The 15,023-nt window shown below is 37.8% G+C and overlaps 1 protein-coding gene across 4 annotated transcripts in view; it reads left to right on the forward strand.

Moving 5' to 3' along the window:
* The window catches only part of GABRB2 (gamma-aminobutyric acid type A receptor beta2 subunit), a 174,369-nt gene that overhangs the window by 138,989 nt on the left and 20,357 nt on the right, over positions 1-15,023 (forward strand). For all 4 annotated transcript variants that reach the window (XM_026091354.1, XM_026091356.1, XM_026091357.1 and 1 more), the window contains 2 exons: positions 12,783-12,920; positions 14,110-14,262. In XM_026091354.1, coding sequence (XP_025947139.1) covers positions 12,783-12,920; positions 14,110-14,262 — 291 coding nt within the window. The remainder of the gene's footprint in view (positions 1-12,782; positions 12,921-14,109; positions 14,263-15,023) is intronic.

Below are 15,023 nucleotides of genomic sequence, written 5' to 3' on the forward strand. Positions count from 1 at the left end.
CCCACTGAGTGTGGATACAAGTTTTATTATGAAGGTTCTGTTCCTGAAAACATGGCCTGCTTTGGGAGTAGAAGACAGTTGCTTATAGCTATTTTCAAAAATCAGAAATAGTCTATGCAAAATTTTTTATTAATTGGTTTCTTATGACTTTTTCATTGATCTTCAAAACTGRTCTCATTGGCATATGGTTGAGAAATTCGGTTTATAGTGTTCCCTCTCCACCCTCAGCCAAACCCTACTCATTAGTGTGCTGCTCTGTAAGCTCCTCTAATTAGTTCCAAAGCACTGTGAGGCCCCAGCTGAGATGGCACCCTGTCTGTGCTTGGCACTGGACAGCTGCCATGGGAGTCGCCAGCTCTGAGCAATGGGGCCAGGAGTCCCCATGGCCACCACTTGCCCCTGGCTGCCCAGATGCCCTGCAGGAGAAAAGAGGAGTGAGGGGAGGATGGGGCCATGCTGCTGGGGTGTCTGCACGAGACAGGGCATTGAGCAGCGGGTCATCCGTACCTGCCACAGACCTTCTCACCCTGCCACCCTGGCTTCAGTCCTGGCACCTGTGAAGGACCTGCTGAGGCAGYGCTGCCCAGCTGCTGCCGCTATGGYCCCTTTCCTGAGAATTCCTGGGGATTTCTGGGGACGCCTGGATCTGGAACCTTTCCTAGGGCAGCTTTGCTCTAGACCCTGTCTAGGAATTCCTGGTGTGCACTAGTGTCCCCAGACCAAACACTTTTCTAGAACCTTTTCTCAGGAGCTCGTGCATCTAGAACACCCCAAACACTTTTCTAGAACCTTTTCTCAGGAGCTCGTGCATCTAGAACACCTCTAGGCATTTCCAGGGTCCTCTCTGCTCTAGAAGACTTCTGGGATTCCCCAGAGCCAGAACAGTTTTCAGGAAGGACTACTTGGTGAGTCTAGAACCGTTCTAGGCGGGCAGGTCTAGAACCGTTCTAGACTCACTGACCTAGAACATGACCCAGAACTGTTCTAGGCTCACCACTCTAGAACGGTTCTAGGCTCATTGACCTAGAACAGTTCTAGATCGAAGCATCTAGAATGGTTCTGGGTTTGGTGAGTCTAGAACCATTCTAGGTGCATCGACCCTGAACACTTCCAGGATCCATCTAGATCCTTTCTAGGAATTCTCTAATCTGGAAGCCCCCCCACCTAGAACACACCAGTCTAGAATGGTTCTAAACTCGTCAGCCTAGAACAGTTCTAGGCTCACCGATCTAGAACGCTCAGTCTAGAATGGTTCCAGGCTGGCGGGTCTAGAACCGTTCTAGACTTGTCAACCCAGGTGGAACCTTTCCAAGAATTCCCAGTCTGTGGGGAATCTCCTAGGGATTTCACCACTCTAGAACCCTTCCAGGAAGGCCCAGACTTGGAAATGGTCTAGATTTGCACTAGTCCAGAGTCATTCTGGGAATCTCTAGGCTCTAAAACCTGGGAATTTGGGGAATTCCCCAAAAGGGGAGAACTTGCAAGATCATCTTGAATCTTTAATATTATGCAAAAAGATAACAGTACTAGGTACTGCCTGCCAAATTATTTTGCTCAGATATGCACATGCATAACACAGGAAACTTGTTACTTAGTGAAGACTAAGCAGAGGCTGAAAAAGCCTAACTAGGTTCAAGATACCAGAAGGCCTTCAAAATTGTGCAGTTTCCACAAAATTGTTTTGACTGAGGAAATGTACTGTCAGCAGAACAGGAAGGGCAGTATAATAGTGTAGGACCAGGTCGATGGTATTTACTGCCTTAGGTATTTGTAGCTTTCTTCCACGCATCCAAAATGCAGCTGTGACTTGCTTATTGGTGATTTTGCCCTCAGTATGCTCAGTAAGTTAGTCCAATTGTTGTGGGCTAGTCATAGAAAAAACTATACTGTAGATATGTACTATAGAAAAAATGTACTATAGAAAAGAAGTGCTTTTTTTTTTTTTTAATGCTGTGCATGTTTAATATTCAGTTCYTTAGGAAATGCTGCAGAAATTCAGTGAAGGTATTGCAGTCAAACAGAACCCTTGTCCRCCTGATTAATTACAGATTTTATAGAATGMTCTAATCAATATATACAGGGTAAATGATTCATTTACTGAATTTTGTTTAGGTGAAAATTTTTGCCTTGTATATAAAGTATGTGCATTTGATTAGCATCCTTTTTACACTGAAAGGTTTGGGCTATGGAAGAAGGCATTGGGTAGTATTTTGGCATTCAGAAACAGTTTTAAAGTTTCAGCTGGCTCATATTTTTCATTATCTTCATACTTTTCAAATATAGAAAGCTGCTTTAAGGTAAGTTACTGTGCACTTGCTGTTGGAAGAAAGAAAAAAGTGAATGGGATATGACTTCAGAAATTTTAACTGTTTTCTTATTTCTTAAGATACTTGGAGTACTCAAGACACTCAGCTCATCTTTAGAGGTATTATATTCTGTGTACCCCAAATGCATTCAGGCTTCTGATTCTGTCTTTATGTGTGTGCATTACTGTTGCAATTGTTTTCGTTTCCAAGGAAAATCTTTAGATATTAATTTTCTACAGAGAAACTGGAGATAATACAGGCAATTGGTAATTGGAAAAATTGAAGGTGGAATGAGCTGGGACTGGTCCTTTTGAAGACCAAGGAGTAAACTGTAAAAATAAAATTGTTAGATGGTTAAACATGTTGAAAATAGCTGTAACCTAACTTTATCCAAAATTGATGATACTTGAATGGTACTGATATTCTCRAGGAAATTAGTAGTGTGGCCATAATCTGGTATTTTAGGATTTTTTTTTTTTTTGGTACATGAGAATGTGAAGGTGACACAATTGGGAATACTAGTATGGGCCTACTAATATAACATTTCCTTTTATCACTAAGATAGATATCTCTGTTATGAAATAGGTGTTTGGATTGTGTGTTTTTAATAACTGTAATGACCTAAAACTTAAAGAATGGATTCTACTCCAAAAGGGTTGTCCCAATTATATCAGCTAGTCCAATAAGAGACATTACTTCTCCTTCAAATCCTTATTTAGATTGTAGAAGGTTGATAACCTCTTCAGCAAGGAGTTATAAAAATAGGTTTCTTAGATTAGCAGTTAAATTGGTCCTTCAAAATGCATACCACAGTTCAGCTTAATGGGGAGGTGTTTCTAGTTTCTTATTAAGCTTAAATCTCATGAGCTGGGTGAAACAAGCATTGTTTTTCTGTAAGCAATTTTGATGGCAAAGCCTGATATAGAAGATATTTGTTCTTTTTATGTAGCTTTAGCTTGATTTCATTGACCTAAGTGTGGAAAAAAATAGTTATGAATGAGGCAGAGGCATTTTCTTGAGTCTTGGAACATAATAAATACTTTGTATTTTCCCTTTGTAGATTACTCTGGGAAAAAAAAGCCCATTGGCTGCTTATACCTGATTGCACTTGTCTTTTCAAAATGAATATTTTCAGCTGAGTTCTGTTCATTTTGTGATTTAATGGGGTTGAAACAAATCACTTTAAGAACTGATGTATTCATTTTTATCATACTTACATCAGCTGAAGTTCACTTTTAAATAGCAATTTATTATTTCTGCCTAAATGTTGCTTCCCTCAAAAAAGATTGACATTATCCTCACAGTTGTATATTGTAATTTCCTACTGCATTTTTGAAAATCTACTCTTATGAGAAGTAAATGTGCATTTCTTAGCTCTTCTGCATAGCTGATAATCAAATTGAGTTTTGAGAAAATAGACTGTTATCTTGGGCTTGCTAATGCTCAGCTTCTTATTGTTCCACAATAGTCTACTTTTAATTACAAATGTATGAAAGTAGCATTCAATGCAGTGAAAATACAAACCAAGCTTTCTTTTCCTCATTCAGAAGTCTCTTACATATGAGACACTGTCCTGTATTTAATATAGTTAATGGTGTGTTCAGGAATGCATTTTTGATGTGGTAGGTTCAATAGGGAATTAAATGGTCTGAAGCTTTATCACAGAATTGTAACATATGTAAATCTGCTTTTTGAAGTTTACAGAATGAGGAATCTTTTTATTTTCCTTTCTAATTGTGCTATTAGTGGAGGTGAGGAAAAAGAAAAGTATGTTTAGCGCTACTTTTATATCAGCAACAGTCACTACCATGTTCTGTTCATATAACCTTTTCCTGATGTCACCCATGCCACAGTAAAATCTCCTTCAAAGGTGATCCAGATATAAACAATGCAAAAAATGATATATTTTTGTAAACATTATGCTCAGAAGAAGAGCAAACTTGKTTCTCTGCTAGATAAAGTAAATCATTTAGAAGATATAAACAGTGGCAAAACTATAGGATAGGATATTTTTAGGTACTGTAAAAAATGTGCATAGTTATCTAACATTTCTTGTTTGCATGCACAAATTAGAAATGTAATTTGAATAGTGATGGAAATCCCTAAACTTTAGACATTTAAATAAATACAACTGGACCAGTTGTATTATTCATTACAGTATTCTGGGATATGCTTAATACATAAGTGTAGCACTTGRTCTGCAGAAAACACCAAGCAAAAATGAATGGCAAAGGTTGGAAGAAGAAGAAAGATGAAGAATGTGTTGCATGCTTCCCCAGGTTTAGGATCTGTACTCCAAGCTACACAAAGAAAACACCCATCAGGAAAACAAAGCAAAACAAACTACTTGAAGATACGAGAAGTAATGTTGAGCTGTGCAGCTATCCAAGGTAGCTCTGAAGAAAGGGCCACCATATGGCACCGGACAGTGTGGTGCAAGGACTGCAAGAAATAGCTAGTTTCGAGGAGCTAGAAGGTTTCCGAGTATTATCTCATTGGTGTAGTTCCCCTACCTGTTTTGGTTCTCTGTTTCTTTTCTTAGAAATATTTCAACAGTGGAAATTTACTTTTGAAGGCAATTTGCAGCATCTGCCTTAAAGTACAGGTGACTATCACAGGAAACAAAATCAATACGGAAGATGAAAAGGATTGCACCAGGATGCTTATTTCATAGCAGATATCATACTTACCCTGAGCAAGAATCAGGCCTGGAGTGCCTACATGAAAATTAAACTTGGTTATGCTGATTCCATGAAAAATCCACTCTGAGGCCTGGAAGCAATTCTGTTATTCCACTTGTCCATCAAACCAGCTTTTTTYAATAGCTATTTACTACCCTCCAGTGATTATGGAGTCACATCTCCTTCTTCCCTTCTCTCTCCCCACCCCCACACTCCCCCAAGAACCATTTGTATAACTTCAAGATAATGTTTTTTTTGAGAATGTTACCAATTTAATCTAAAAATCAATTGAGTTTCAGAGTTTCACTGTAGTCAGAAAATTGTACATCCTCTTTTGTGTCCAAATCCTCAGAGCCTTAGGGGAGAAAGTCTTTGAAGTGAAATGTAAAAAGAATGCTAATGTTTTATGTAGAAAGGCTGAATATTATGTTTGGGGGTGAGAAATGGGGGAGAGAAAAAACTATGATGTTCCTTTTCCAGTTTCTCCAATGCCAGAGGTGTTCAGGTGCACACAAAATCTGACTTACYTTCTCCCCTTCGTATCACCCCAATATATGTTCATATCACCCCAGTGTATGGTGGCTTGCGTTGCGTTTGAAGAACTCTGCAGCCTCAAAGAAAGACCTTGAACTTGCTCTTTCTAGCTGTGTTTTTGAATGAACCAATGCATGGTGAAAGAGGAAGTTGTGCAGAGAACCAAGTTTATGTATTCTGAAAGGTTTCACAACTTCAGAATGTTTTGCATATAAGCTACCATTTTACTATGAAATTTAGCTCTTTGCTTTTGTGCAAATGCAGTTACTGAAGAAATTGCTTGAAAGAGGAAATGTTGATGGTTCTCTCTCTAAAAAAAACAAAAAAAAGTACAGATATCAATTAAATGTGTGCCATGATCTATTTTATAAATAGGATTAACCGTTTATTTGCTCTTTCTATATATCATCCATCTCATGGTAAAGAGCCTTTAGATGTCAAGTTTCTGAACTAGTCTGATAGGTCTGCTTTCATATAGGTTAATATGTCCTAAGACAGTCAACATAGACAGTCAACATAGAAAATTTTGTATACTATTAATCAAAACATTCAATCTGGTATATTTAATTTCCAGTCTGGTATATATAATGTCATCCATCAGTTCTCTCCATTTTATTTTGGGAAGCTATTATATTGTGAGTGGCTAGGTAAATAAAATCCAATCAATAAAAGCAGAGATACGAGGCATTAAATAGCTTGGTACTCTTTCCCTCCTTATGAGTTCATATATTTTTTGTATATCTTTAAAGTCATTTTGTTATTTTTCAAAATACTGTATGTACAATGCAGCTATCTAATTCCCCACAATGCATATGCTGTTCTTGTAACAGGTAACCCCAGGCATATTGGCTATATTGTAATAGTATTTCATTCCAGATTCTGGTTTAACCTGTGTTTTGAGGTGTTTTGTGTTGTTGAGCAAAAGGTAAATACCTTAGGTGATGAGAAAGATCRTGCAACGCCAACTTTCCCTGAGACTTCAGACCTGCTGGGCAAAAACATCTGAGTGGCCTTTCTGGGCTTGGTCGTGCTCCCACGCTAGCCATGCCCAGAATGACTTGTAGAAGATGGGACTAGAGGGACAGTTTCTTGAATAAGCTTGAGCGGACATGGCTGGGATTAAGTCGCTTCCCAGCAGAGTCCTTTCGTCTGGTTGTTAATGCTGAAGTGGCTCTCGGTGCTTGAAACTGATCCTGAGCGAATGAGCTTGCTCCCCAAYGCTGTTCGAACCAGGCTCGGGCAATTTGCTGCTGGCTCAGAGCTCAGTTAAGGATAATTCATGGCCTCTGAATTCTCTCTCTATTTTGGCCAAATTTTCATTTTTGTCTGCTTACGTCATTATTTTCTCATTTATAAGCTCTTGGAGAAGGAATTACATCTCTGTTACATCAACAAATGTCTCATCTCTAGTCTCCAGGTGCTACTTGCAGACCGCTTGAATTTATATGTAGTGGGCACACTGTTTTGAGGCACATATGTGTATCTACATATAAATCTAAAATATAGCCCAGCTGTCCTCAATGTATTGAGTTCTATGCTGTGCAAACAAAAGGACTGTGAGGTAATAAATTAATAAATCCTACTGATAAATCCTTAGTTTCTTAGAAAAGTTCACTTTATTTCATTGTGTGATGTTTCTTTTAACTGTCTTGTTTGTAAATACCAAAAACTCCCACCCTTTAGCCAGTGAAGTTACAGCTTTTGTTTTATGTTGGTTTAATGTAAAGAATTTCAGAATTTTGACTTCTCTTAAATAGATTGTAAAAAAACAATGGGTTTGTTTTCGGGGCTTTTTGTAGTTTCTGTATGAAGCAGTTTTTATTTTATGTACTACTAGTTCTTTGTTTTTCTTCTTCAGTGCTTCATCATCTGTCATTCCTTGAAGCACAGGCAATGATAAACTCCCTGTCCACGTTAATGGGAGTCGAGAATGCTTTGCTTCTCTCAGGATTGGCCCCATATTTCTAGGACAATGTATTGATTTGGTTGACTGACGGTGTGTGATGCGTGACAGAAATGAGAAATTGAACTTTCTGAATGTGAAGTAAATCATGCWGCTGATGATATATAAATGATTTAGGAAAATGCAGTCAATCAGATTCTCTGTCCTGGTAGCAGAGCTACATACAATTTAACATATAGTAAAGCAACAGCTCTTTTACAATCTAAATCAAATAATGGGGGGGGGGGAGTTGCTTTGTTTGTTTTGATTTTTTTTTTTTTTTAATGAAAATTGGATTCTTATACAAAATGACTTGAGGAATTTTGGACTTGATACTCTACTTTCTGTGTTACTGATGTGATCTGATATTTTAAAATACTGATCTCGCATTTATTAATTCTGTCTTTTTCTTGTCAAGGGCCACAGCTGATTCTTTCTAGACTGCTTATTACTCTTTAAAATTGTTTGGTCTTTAAATAATTTTAACTTGTAAATAGAGATATTTTGAGACCCAAATACCTGCAGACAGGGTTTATTATAACCACAGGTAATTGGAATTTAATATCTGTAAAACATCCACTAGAGACATGAATAGGCCCATTCTCTTTTCTGGCAGATGTTCTGCAGATATCAGACTTATATCCAATTATCTTTGGGTACTTTAGCAGTACACAATGGCATTCATTTGCAGCTCACTATAGTATTTCCTTTCTCTCCTTCTCCATGTTATGAAATGAATGGGGTAATTTATCCTTTTTGGAAGGAAAGAGGAGTATTTTAATGAAAGCTTGAAGATACTTCCTAAAATTCTTCTTATCAATACCCACTAACCAGCCTTGTCATTCAGCATCAAAGCCTCAGCTTAATGTTTCTCTGGCGTAGGTCGCAGGAGGTTCTGCGCGGTCGCCCCGCGGCAGCCCAGAGCTGCCTATTTTGGAATCTTTGGTTTGAACTTTTGGGAGAAATTTTCAAAGGAGTTCAGCTCTGCTCACAAAGTAGCTGTGGTTATGTGCTGAGTAGTAAGGCTGTGAGAATACAGGAGCAGCTTAATCGGATCTCTCATCCTTAGAGGCAGAGGGGGAAGGTTAGGACGTTTAATGGGAAGGTAAATCCTGCAGTTCCCCGTGAAAGCCCACGTGATTGGAAGGTTCGGGACTAAGCAGTGCGTAGGCAGCCAGGCAGAAAAGATCTCCTAACAGATGCTCAAAAATAGCCAGGTGGGCTCTTTTTAAACAATTTTTCTCTTACATAAAAAAGGAATTTCTTACTGGAACTTACTTTAGAATGTTATTCTTGCTGAAAGGAAGATAAAAGATTTATTAGAGTTATAAAGCTTAATAATTAAATTACCTCAAAATATATTCTTGATTACTTGTACAGAGTTCAGTAAACGGTCTTAGAATATGGAACTTACTGTTGGAATTAGTAGAGTAGGTCTGAGATAGAGTATCAGCAAAACTAAACAGCATCTACAAAGTGARACTCAACTCTCACAACAAGATATGTATTATTATTCTTTCCAAACTTTCATAGGATGCTATTTTATATTTCTCATAAAATATACCTGCTATTACAGCTCAAGATCAACCAGTTTATTCATTTTTGCATTATTTGATTTTATTTTTGTCTCTGAAAGCCTTGAATGAGACCTGACAGATACAAAGTAGTGATAGACAAGGAAATATTATGTCATTAAGCTGTCGCCCTTTTCCWGGAGATAGAATTGTGACCAGAAAAGTAAAAGGCATCATGACAAACTGATCTGTTCCAGGTCGGCAGAACGTGCCTGCATTCCTGGTGCCATGTAACCCGTGGAAAAATGACGAGAGAACTTACTGCACAGAKTGAGGGATTTGTGCTTCAGACAAATACTGAAACTGCTGTGTCTCCTTTAAAGGTCGTACTGCAGGGGGCCTGACTTGCCATGAACACCATCATTAATGAACTCCATCCATGTACCTTCCTGGAACAGTAGCTTTTTACAAGCAAATGAAGCAGACCTAGCAATACTTAAAATCCAGGATCTTGTTGAGAGTAGAAWGAGCTTGTTAGTATCCAGTGCCCCAATGTTAACCGGAATTTCCCTTCTTGTCAAGCAGCTGCTTGGCTACTGGCCCTTTATTTGTYAAAGCAAGGTCAGAGAGCCTCTTTCCGTACACTAGTTGGGAAAATTACAGCAGCTTTTGTTATTAGAGGATTCAGGTGGTACGTAACAGCTTGCCAAAGCAGAGCCCATCAGCTGGAACGTGCCTAGCACAGGTACTYGCTGGAGAGCCAGGGGGCTGGGACGGCAGGCTGAGACATTTGCACCACTGAAGGAGAGGAGCTACCAAGGTGTTTCATTATCAGTGTCAGAGCCAAAACGTGGTATAAACTCACCGTGAGAAATAATGAAGATAAAACATCTAAATTAAACATGACAAAATCCTGTGAAAGGTTCTGCCGCTCAAGTCAGCTCAGTTCAGAAGCTATGGTAGTCTCAGTTACACACACAAATGTGGCAAAGGACAAGTACTGCATTTCTTAGTGTCCAGTACTTAGAAGCGTCTCAGTATTTCAGGTCATTTCTGAAGGGAAGAAACTTCTAAAGTATTGCARTCTCTGCCATCATGTACCTTTTACTATCTTTAGACTGTTGAGGAAATAGAACAAGGTTAACTGAAGAAAAGAGAGATAGGGAGGGAGGTTCTCATGTAATTAGGCAGTTTCAGAAAGTCATAATTAAGCAGCGAAATACATTATTTCCTCATGAGAACAAAACAATTCCCATCTCCTGGGTAAGTCTGTAATTTGACTCTTTTTTTTGAAATCATTTAACTGATACTATAGAACAATTCAAAATCAGTTCTAACCAGTCTTGGCTGAACTAAGGATGCCTTGCTTAGCCATAGGAAATCATTGTGCTAAAACTATTCTTATCTCTAAATACAGCATACTGTTGATAAATGCTCAACAATCTTGGAGTATAAGTATCATCTGAGACACTTTTATGTAGGGTGGTAAAAGTTTGCGTCTCCAAAGTTGCAGTGAATGAACAGCGAAAGTTCAACTACATGTTGATCTTCAGTGGTGGGTTCTGATGGTTAAAATGCAGGTTGAATGTACTTTGTTGTGTAACAAGGTGTGTTAAGAAGCATCAGGAGAGTTAGCCGTGGAATCGCAGCTAATGCTTGTTTGGTTACAGAGGACAGGCATTCTGCTGACAGATAGCAATAATCTTGGCTCCTTTTTAGATCTATCAAGTTTTAGGCTCTAAACAAGTTATATACAATAGATGCGAAAGATTATGATATCCATGAGATCTCCATTTCATACAAATTCAGTATAGAGGAATTCAGCCAATTTTAATTTTGTTGATGGCACTGTCTGAACAGAGGAGGAAAGCTATATTTGATGTAAAGTTAGTAGTCCAAATAATGTTCAGCTATTCTTTCAATAATTCTGCTCTTGGTGAAAAAGAGAGAGAGAGTATGACCTGAAACAAATCAGTGACCATTGATTTAAGTTATTCCCTGATTTGAATTTAAACTCTTCTTAGAGTTCTGGATATGTCACAAGTATATCATGTTCTACACTGCAGATATTTTTGTTCCTTAACTGTCGAAGCTTATTTAGAAGATATAGGCCTTTTTTTCCTTTTGTTGAGGTCATCATTCTGAGCTAGTCAACTTTTTGGGGAAATAGAAAGTTTAATGAAGAACATATTTCACAAAATTTGTAAAAATCTGTTTCTGTTTTCTCCTCTGTCTTGCTGTCGATGTCACAACTTTGGAAGAAAAGCTGTTTCAATCTTGAATTCTTGATTCTGACAATCTATTCAAAATCTGTCCCTTATGAGTGAGACAGCTCTGACACACAAAAATATTCTTGTGTTTGCTTCCCTCAGACTACTTTAGATTTGCTGTTAGCCCATGAAAAACATAAGGGAAGAGTCATGTATAGACAAAATTGAAATTGGCCATGAAAATGTTATAATGATATAACTATGAGAATGCTTTAAAACTTACTGGGTGTTGAATAGAATTTTATCGTCATTTCGGTATTCTTACAGATTATTGGGTTCTTATCTTCACCCTTGTTTACCTTCTGCTACTGCTGTGCACTTGGATTGTACTTTGATTATCAAAAATAACGGTGTGTGGGAACAGTTTTATAAATTCTGGGTAATCACAAAATGTATGATCTGCATTATTCCTTGAAATCAAGTCATGTTCAAGCACTTTAAACTGGTATTTACTTTTTTTTTTTAATATCTATGGTTAGAGTTTAAAAGCAAGCTCAAATATATTTCAAGTTTTATTTTGCAAGTTCCCTAGAAGACTGTAGATAATCATAATTCTCTTACAGGGTTCTTTYTATTTTTGATTTTCAGCAGCAAAAAACTTTAATCTGCTACCAAACTTCATGAATCTCTTACTTCCTGYTTCTGTAGCAGGTTTATGTCTGTTGTCCACTGATTAGTTCTGTAAACCAACTGTAGCGTATGCAACTTAGCTTGACTGCCTGTTGGAGAGCCCCGATTCTTATTTCCTATGCATGAACTAATACGTTTTAGGACTCTGTGATCACGAGTGCTGCCCCCCCGCCCCCATCCTGAGTGATGGCCGTTGCATGGTAAGGACCTTTTGTTTTGCAGCCACGTGGTAAAAGCTAGAGGTGCTTCTCATGAGTGCTTCACTAAGTCTCACCATCTTTTATTCCATCCAAGCCTTTTCAGAAAAGGAATGACCCTATTTTATAAATAAAATCATATGGGTTTGAACCAGAGTCTGTGTCCTTTTCAAGACAGACTGATGATGAACTACCTTGCATACAGAGCAAATACCAGAAGATACTGTGCACTGAACTTGTGTATTACCTGAATTGCTCTGACCYCTTTCCTGTGCTGGTCATGGCACGCAAGACAGCAGTGCGACTCTTGCATGCCTCCCTCAGTGGGCTGCWCACATTTCTGTAACCAGCCTCTTACTGCCCAGGTGCAGAAGTTGCCACCAGCCCACACCATCTATCCAGCTGTGGGATCAGCAGTTACCTTAAACTACAGCATGTAAAGCTGCTATTTACATAAGGGCTGTGGTAATCTTAATTTCATTTTAAAGGTTTGCTTTATGAATATATTAGTATTTAAAAAAAATAAATAGACCAAGAATTGCCATGTGAAATAATATTTGAATTATGTGAGTCTGTGTTCGCATATCTATTATGTTATTTTATTAATTTTATTTTTAGAAATATATTTGAAGTTGTTTTCTGAATGAATTCACTGGACATTGTACATGACATGATACGCACCTTAACTCTTTGCTTCTGTTTTTATAGATGGCTATACAACAGATGACATTGAATTTTACTGGCGTGGGGGTGATAATGCAGTCACAGGAGTGACAAAGATCGAACTGCCACAGTTCTCCATTGTAGACTACAAGCTTATCACCAAGAATGTTGTTTTCTCTACAGGTTTGTGGAGGGGAAGTTAAAAGGGGAACTCACTCAGAAGAGTTTTAGAAATGGGTTAATCCTCAATGTGCAATGCAGGATCTGAGCAAAAATTTCAGAAACAGGAATAAATTAGAGCAGCAACTGTGAATTTTAAAAGGAGTAATTTTTATTGCAGCTTCCACAGTATATAAGGCATCACTCATTAACATATGAACAGGATACAATAGTCTGTCACGTTAAGGCTCAGTCAAATAGGCTGTATTTTCTGTTTTCCGATGAAAACTGATTAAACCAGCTGTGCACTTCAGTGCCCTAATTCCAACAAGAAATAACCCAACTTGTAKGAAATCTTTCTTTTACTACTTCCAGATGTTCCTTGTGCCAAGCTGTGAAGGTCTTGGGTTAATTATTTTTCCTTCACTCCAGAAGCTTTCAAATCCTGGTTCAACAGGATTTGTAATTGTCTGGGCTAGCAAGCATATGACTTTCTGAAAGCTGAGAATGTGCTGTGTGAGGAGTGGAAAATGAGATTGGATTTCTTTAAAACAAAACAAAACAAAAAAACAGCTAGAACATTTCAGCGACACATTGAATGATACAAGAGAGAAAAGAGTTGGGCTATTACTATTTGATATTCTCTACTACTCTAGAAAGCTGCTAGGTGTGTTCAGAATTAAAAAAAGACCCCAAAATTCACTTTCTAGCTATAGATAGAAATTATCTTTGGAGGGGGGAGTATAGAAGGATTGTGCAGCCCTAATTCTTTAAAATCAAGCAGAAATGGAACTTGAATACATAGCCATCTCTAGGCACCCTTTTCCATGAGTGTTTCATACTCCAAAATATTTCTCCTGTGCAGTGCCGAAGGGGAAGTGTCGCATTGCCTGAAGAGGAGGCTAGAGAAGGAGGTGTACCACAGCTAGTAAGAGAAGAAGCATTTGTATGCTTTGATGCTCTGAAGTATATTTTGGCTGTCGATTGTGGAATATTATGATTACCAGCAGATGTGGACCAAGCAGCAGCCTTGTACCCTTAGAATAAAAGACCATTTAATCCCAGTTCTTATTAGAAATTCTGTGGCTGATTATCCTGGATCTTTCAACCCTATTTACTCTGTGCTGCATGAAACAATAAAACTGAAATGACAGGAAAATGTTTTCAGGCATTATACAAGTAAATTATGGCCATACCAAATATTCTCTTTTAGGTGCCTACCCAAGGCTGTCTCTCAGCTTTAAACTTAAGAGAAACATTGGTTACTTCATTCTGCAGACCTACATGCCTTCTATTCTGATCACTATCCTGTCCTGGGTTTCCTTCTGGATTAATTATGATGCTTCAGCTGCAAGAGTTGCTTTAGGTAGGCATTTTTACACATCTCATGCAGTGTGCATTAGCTGAATGCTTTTTCTTGCTTCTGGCTTAGTGGATAGTACATGATTTGAAAAATAGATCTGTTAGATCTTTTTATGTCTAGCTTGTTAAGCTTTGTATTATTTGAATCAGCATTTAAATCATCACAATTTAAATAAAAATTAAAGTGATTTCATGTCTGAATTAGCTAACTGTATAATCATTGTAACCAGAATTAGCCTAATTGTCTCAGCGTTTTCTGTTGTTGTTTTATTGCTTGTTCTTCATCTAAAGAGAGTGCATTTACTTTGCTTTTGCTCATGGCAGTCCAGAATACACATTCAGCACTGTATTGTGGAATATAAATTACTTTTCCTTTCAGGTATGAATTAAATAAAGTTTTACTAGGGTTGTATAACTAATTTCTCCTTAAATATAAATAGAGGTTTTTCTTTTCATTCTGTTATCTTACATTCTAAAGCAGAACCATTTCCCTAATTAATCCCTAGAGTACTATTTTATATTTCATCACTAATCCCATGTGTGTTTGTTTATACTCTGCCCCTCATCAGAGGATCCAAGCACGTTACAAAAATAAATATGACTATCTATTGCCAAACTTTGCATAAATCAGACCGATTCCTGCYAGTACATCTTTAATATGGATAAAATGGGTAAATCACTATAAAAGACACAGTTGAAAATTTTACATTTTAGCTTTATAGGATATTGCTTGAGTTCTACCAGGCCTTTTTATGTAGCATTTCC

Source organism: Apteryx rowi, unplaced genomic scaffold (genome assembly GCF_003343035.1).
Source record: "Apteryx rowi isolate R43461 unplaced genomic scaffold, aptRow1 scaffold_90, whole genome shotgun sequence".
Classification (NCBI taxonomy): Eukaryota; Metazoa; Chordata; class Aves; order Apterygiformes; family Apterygidae; genus Apteryx; species Apteryx rowi.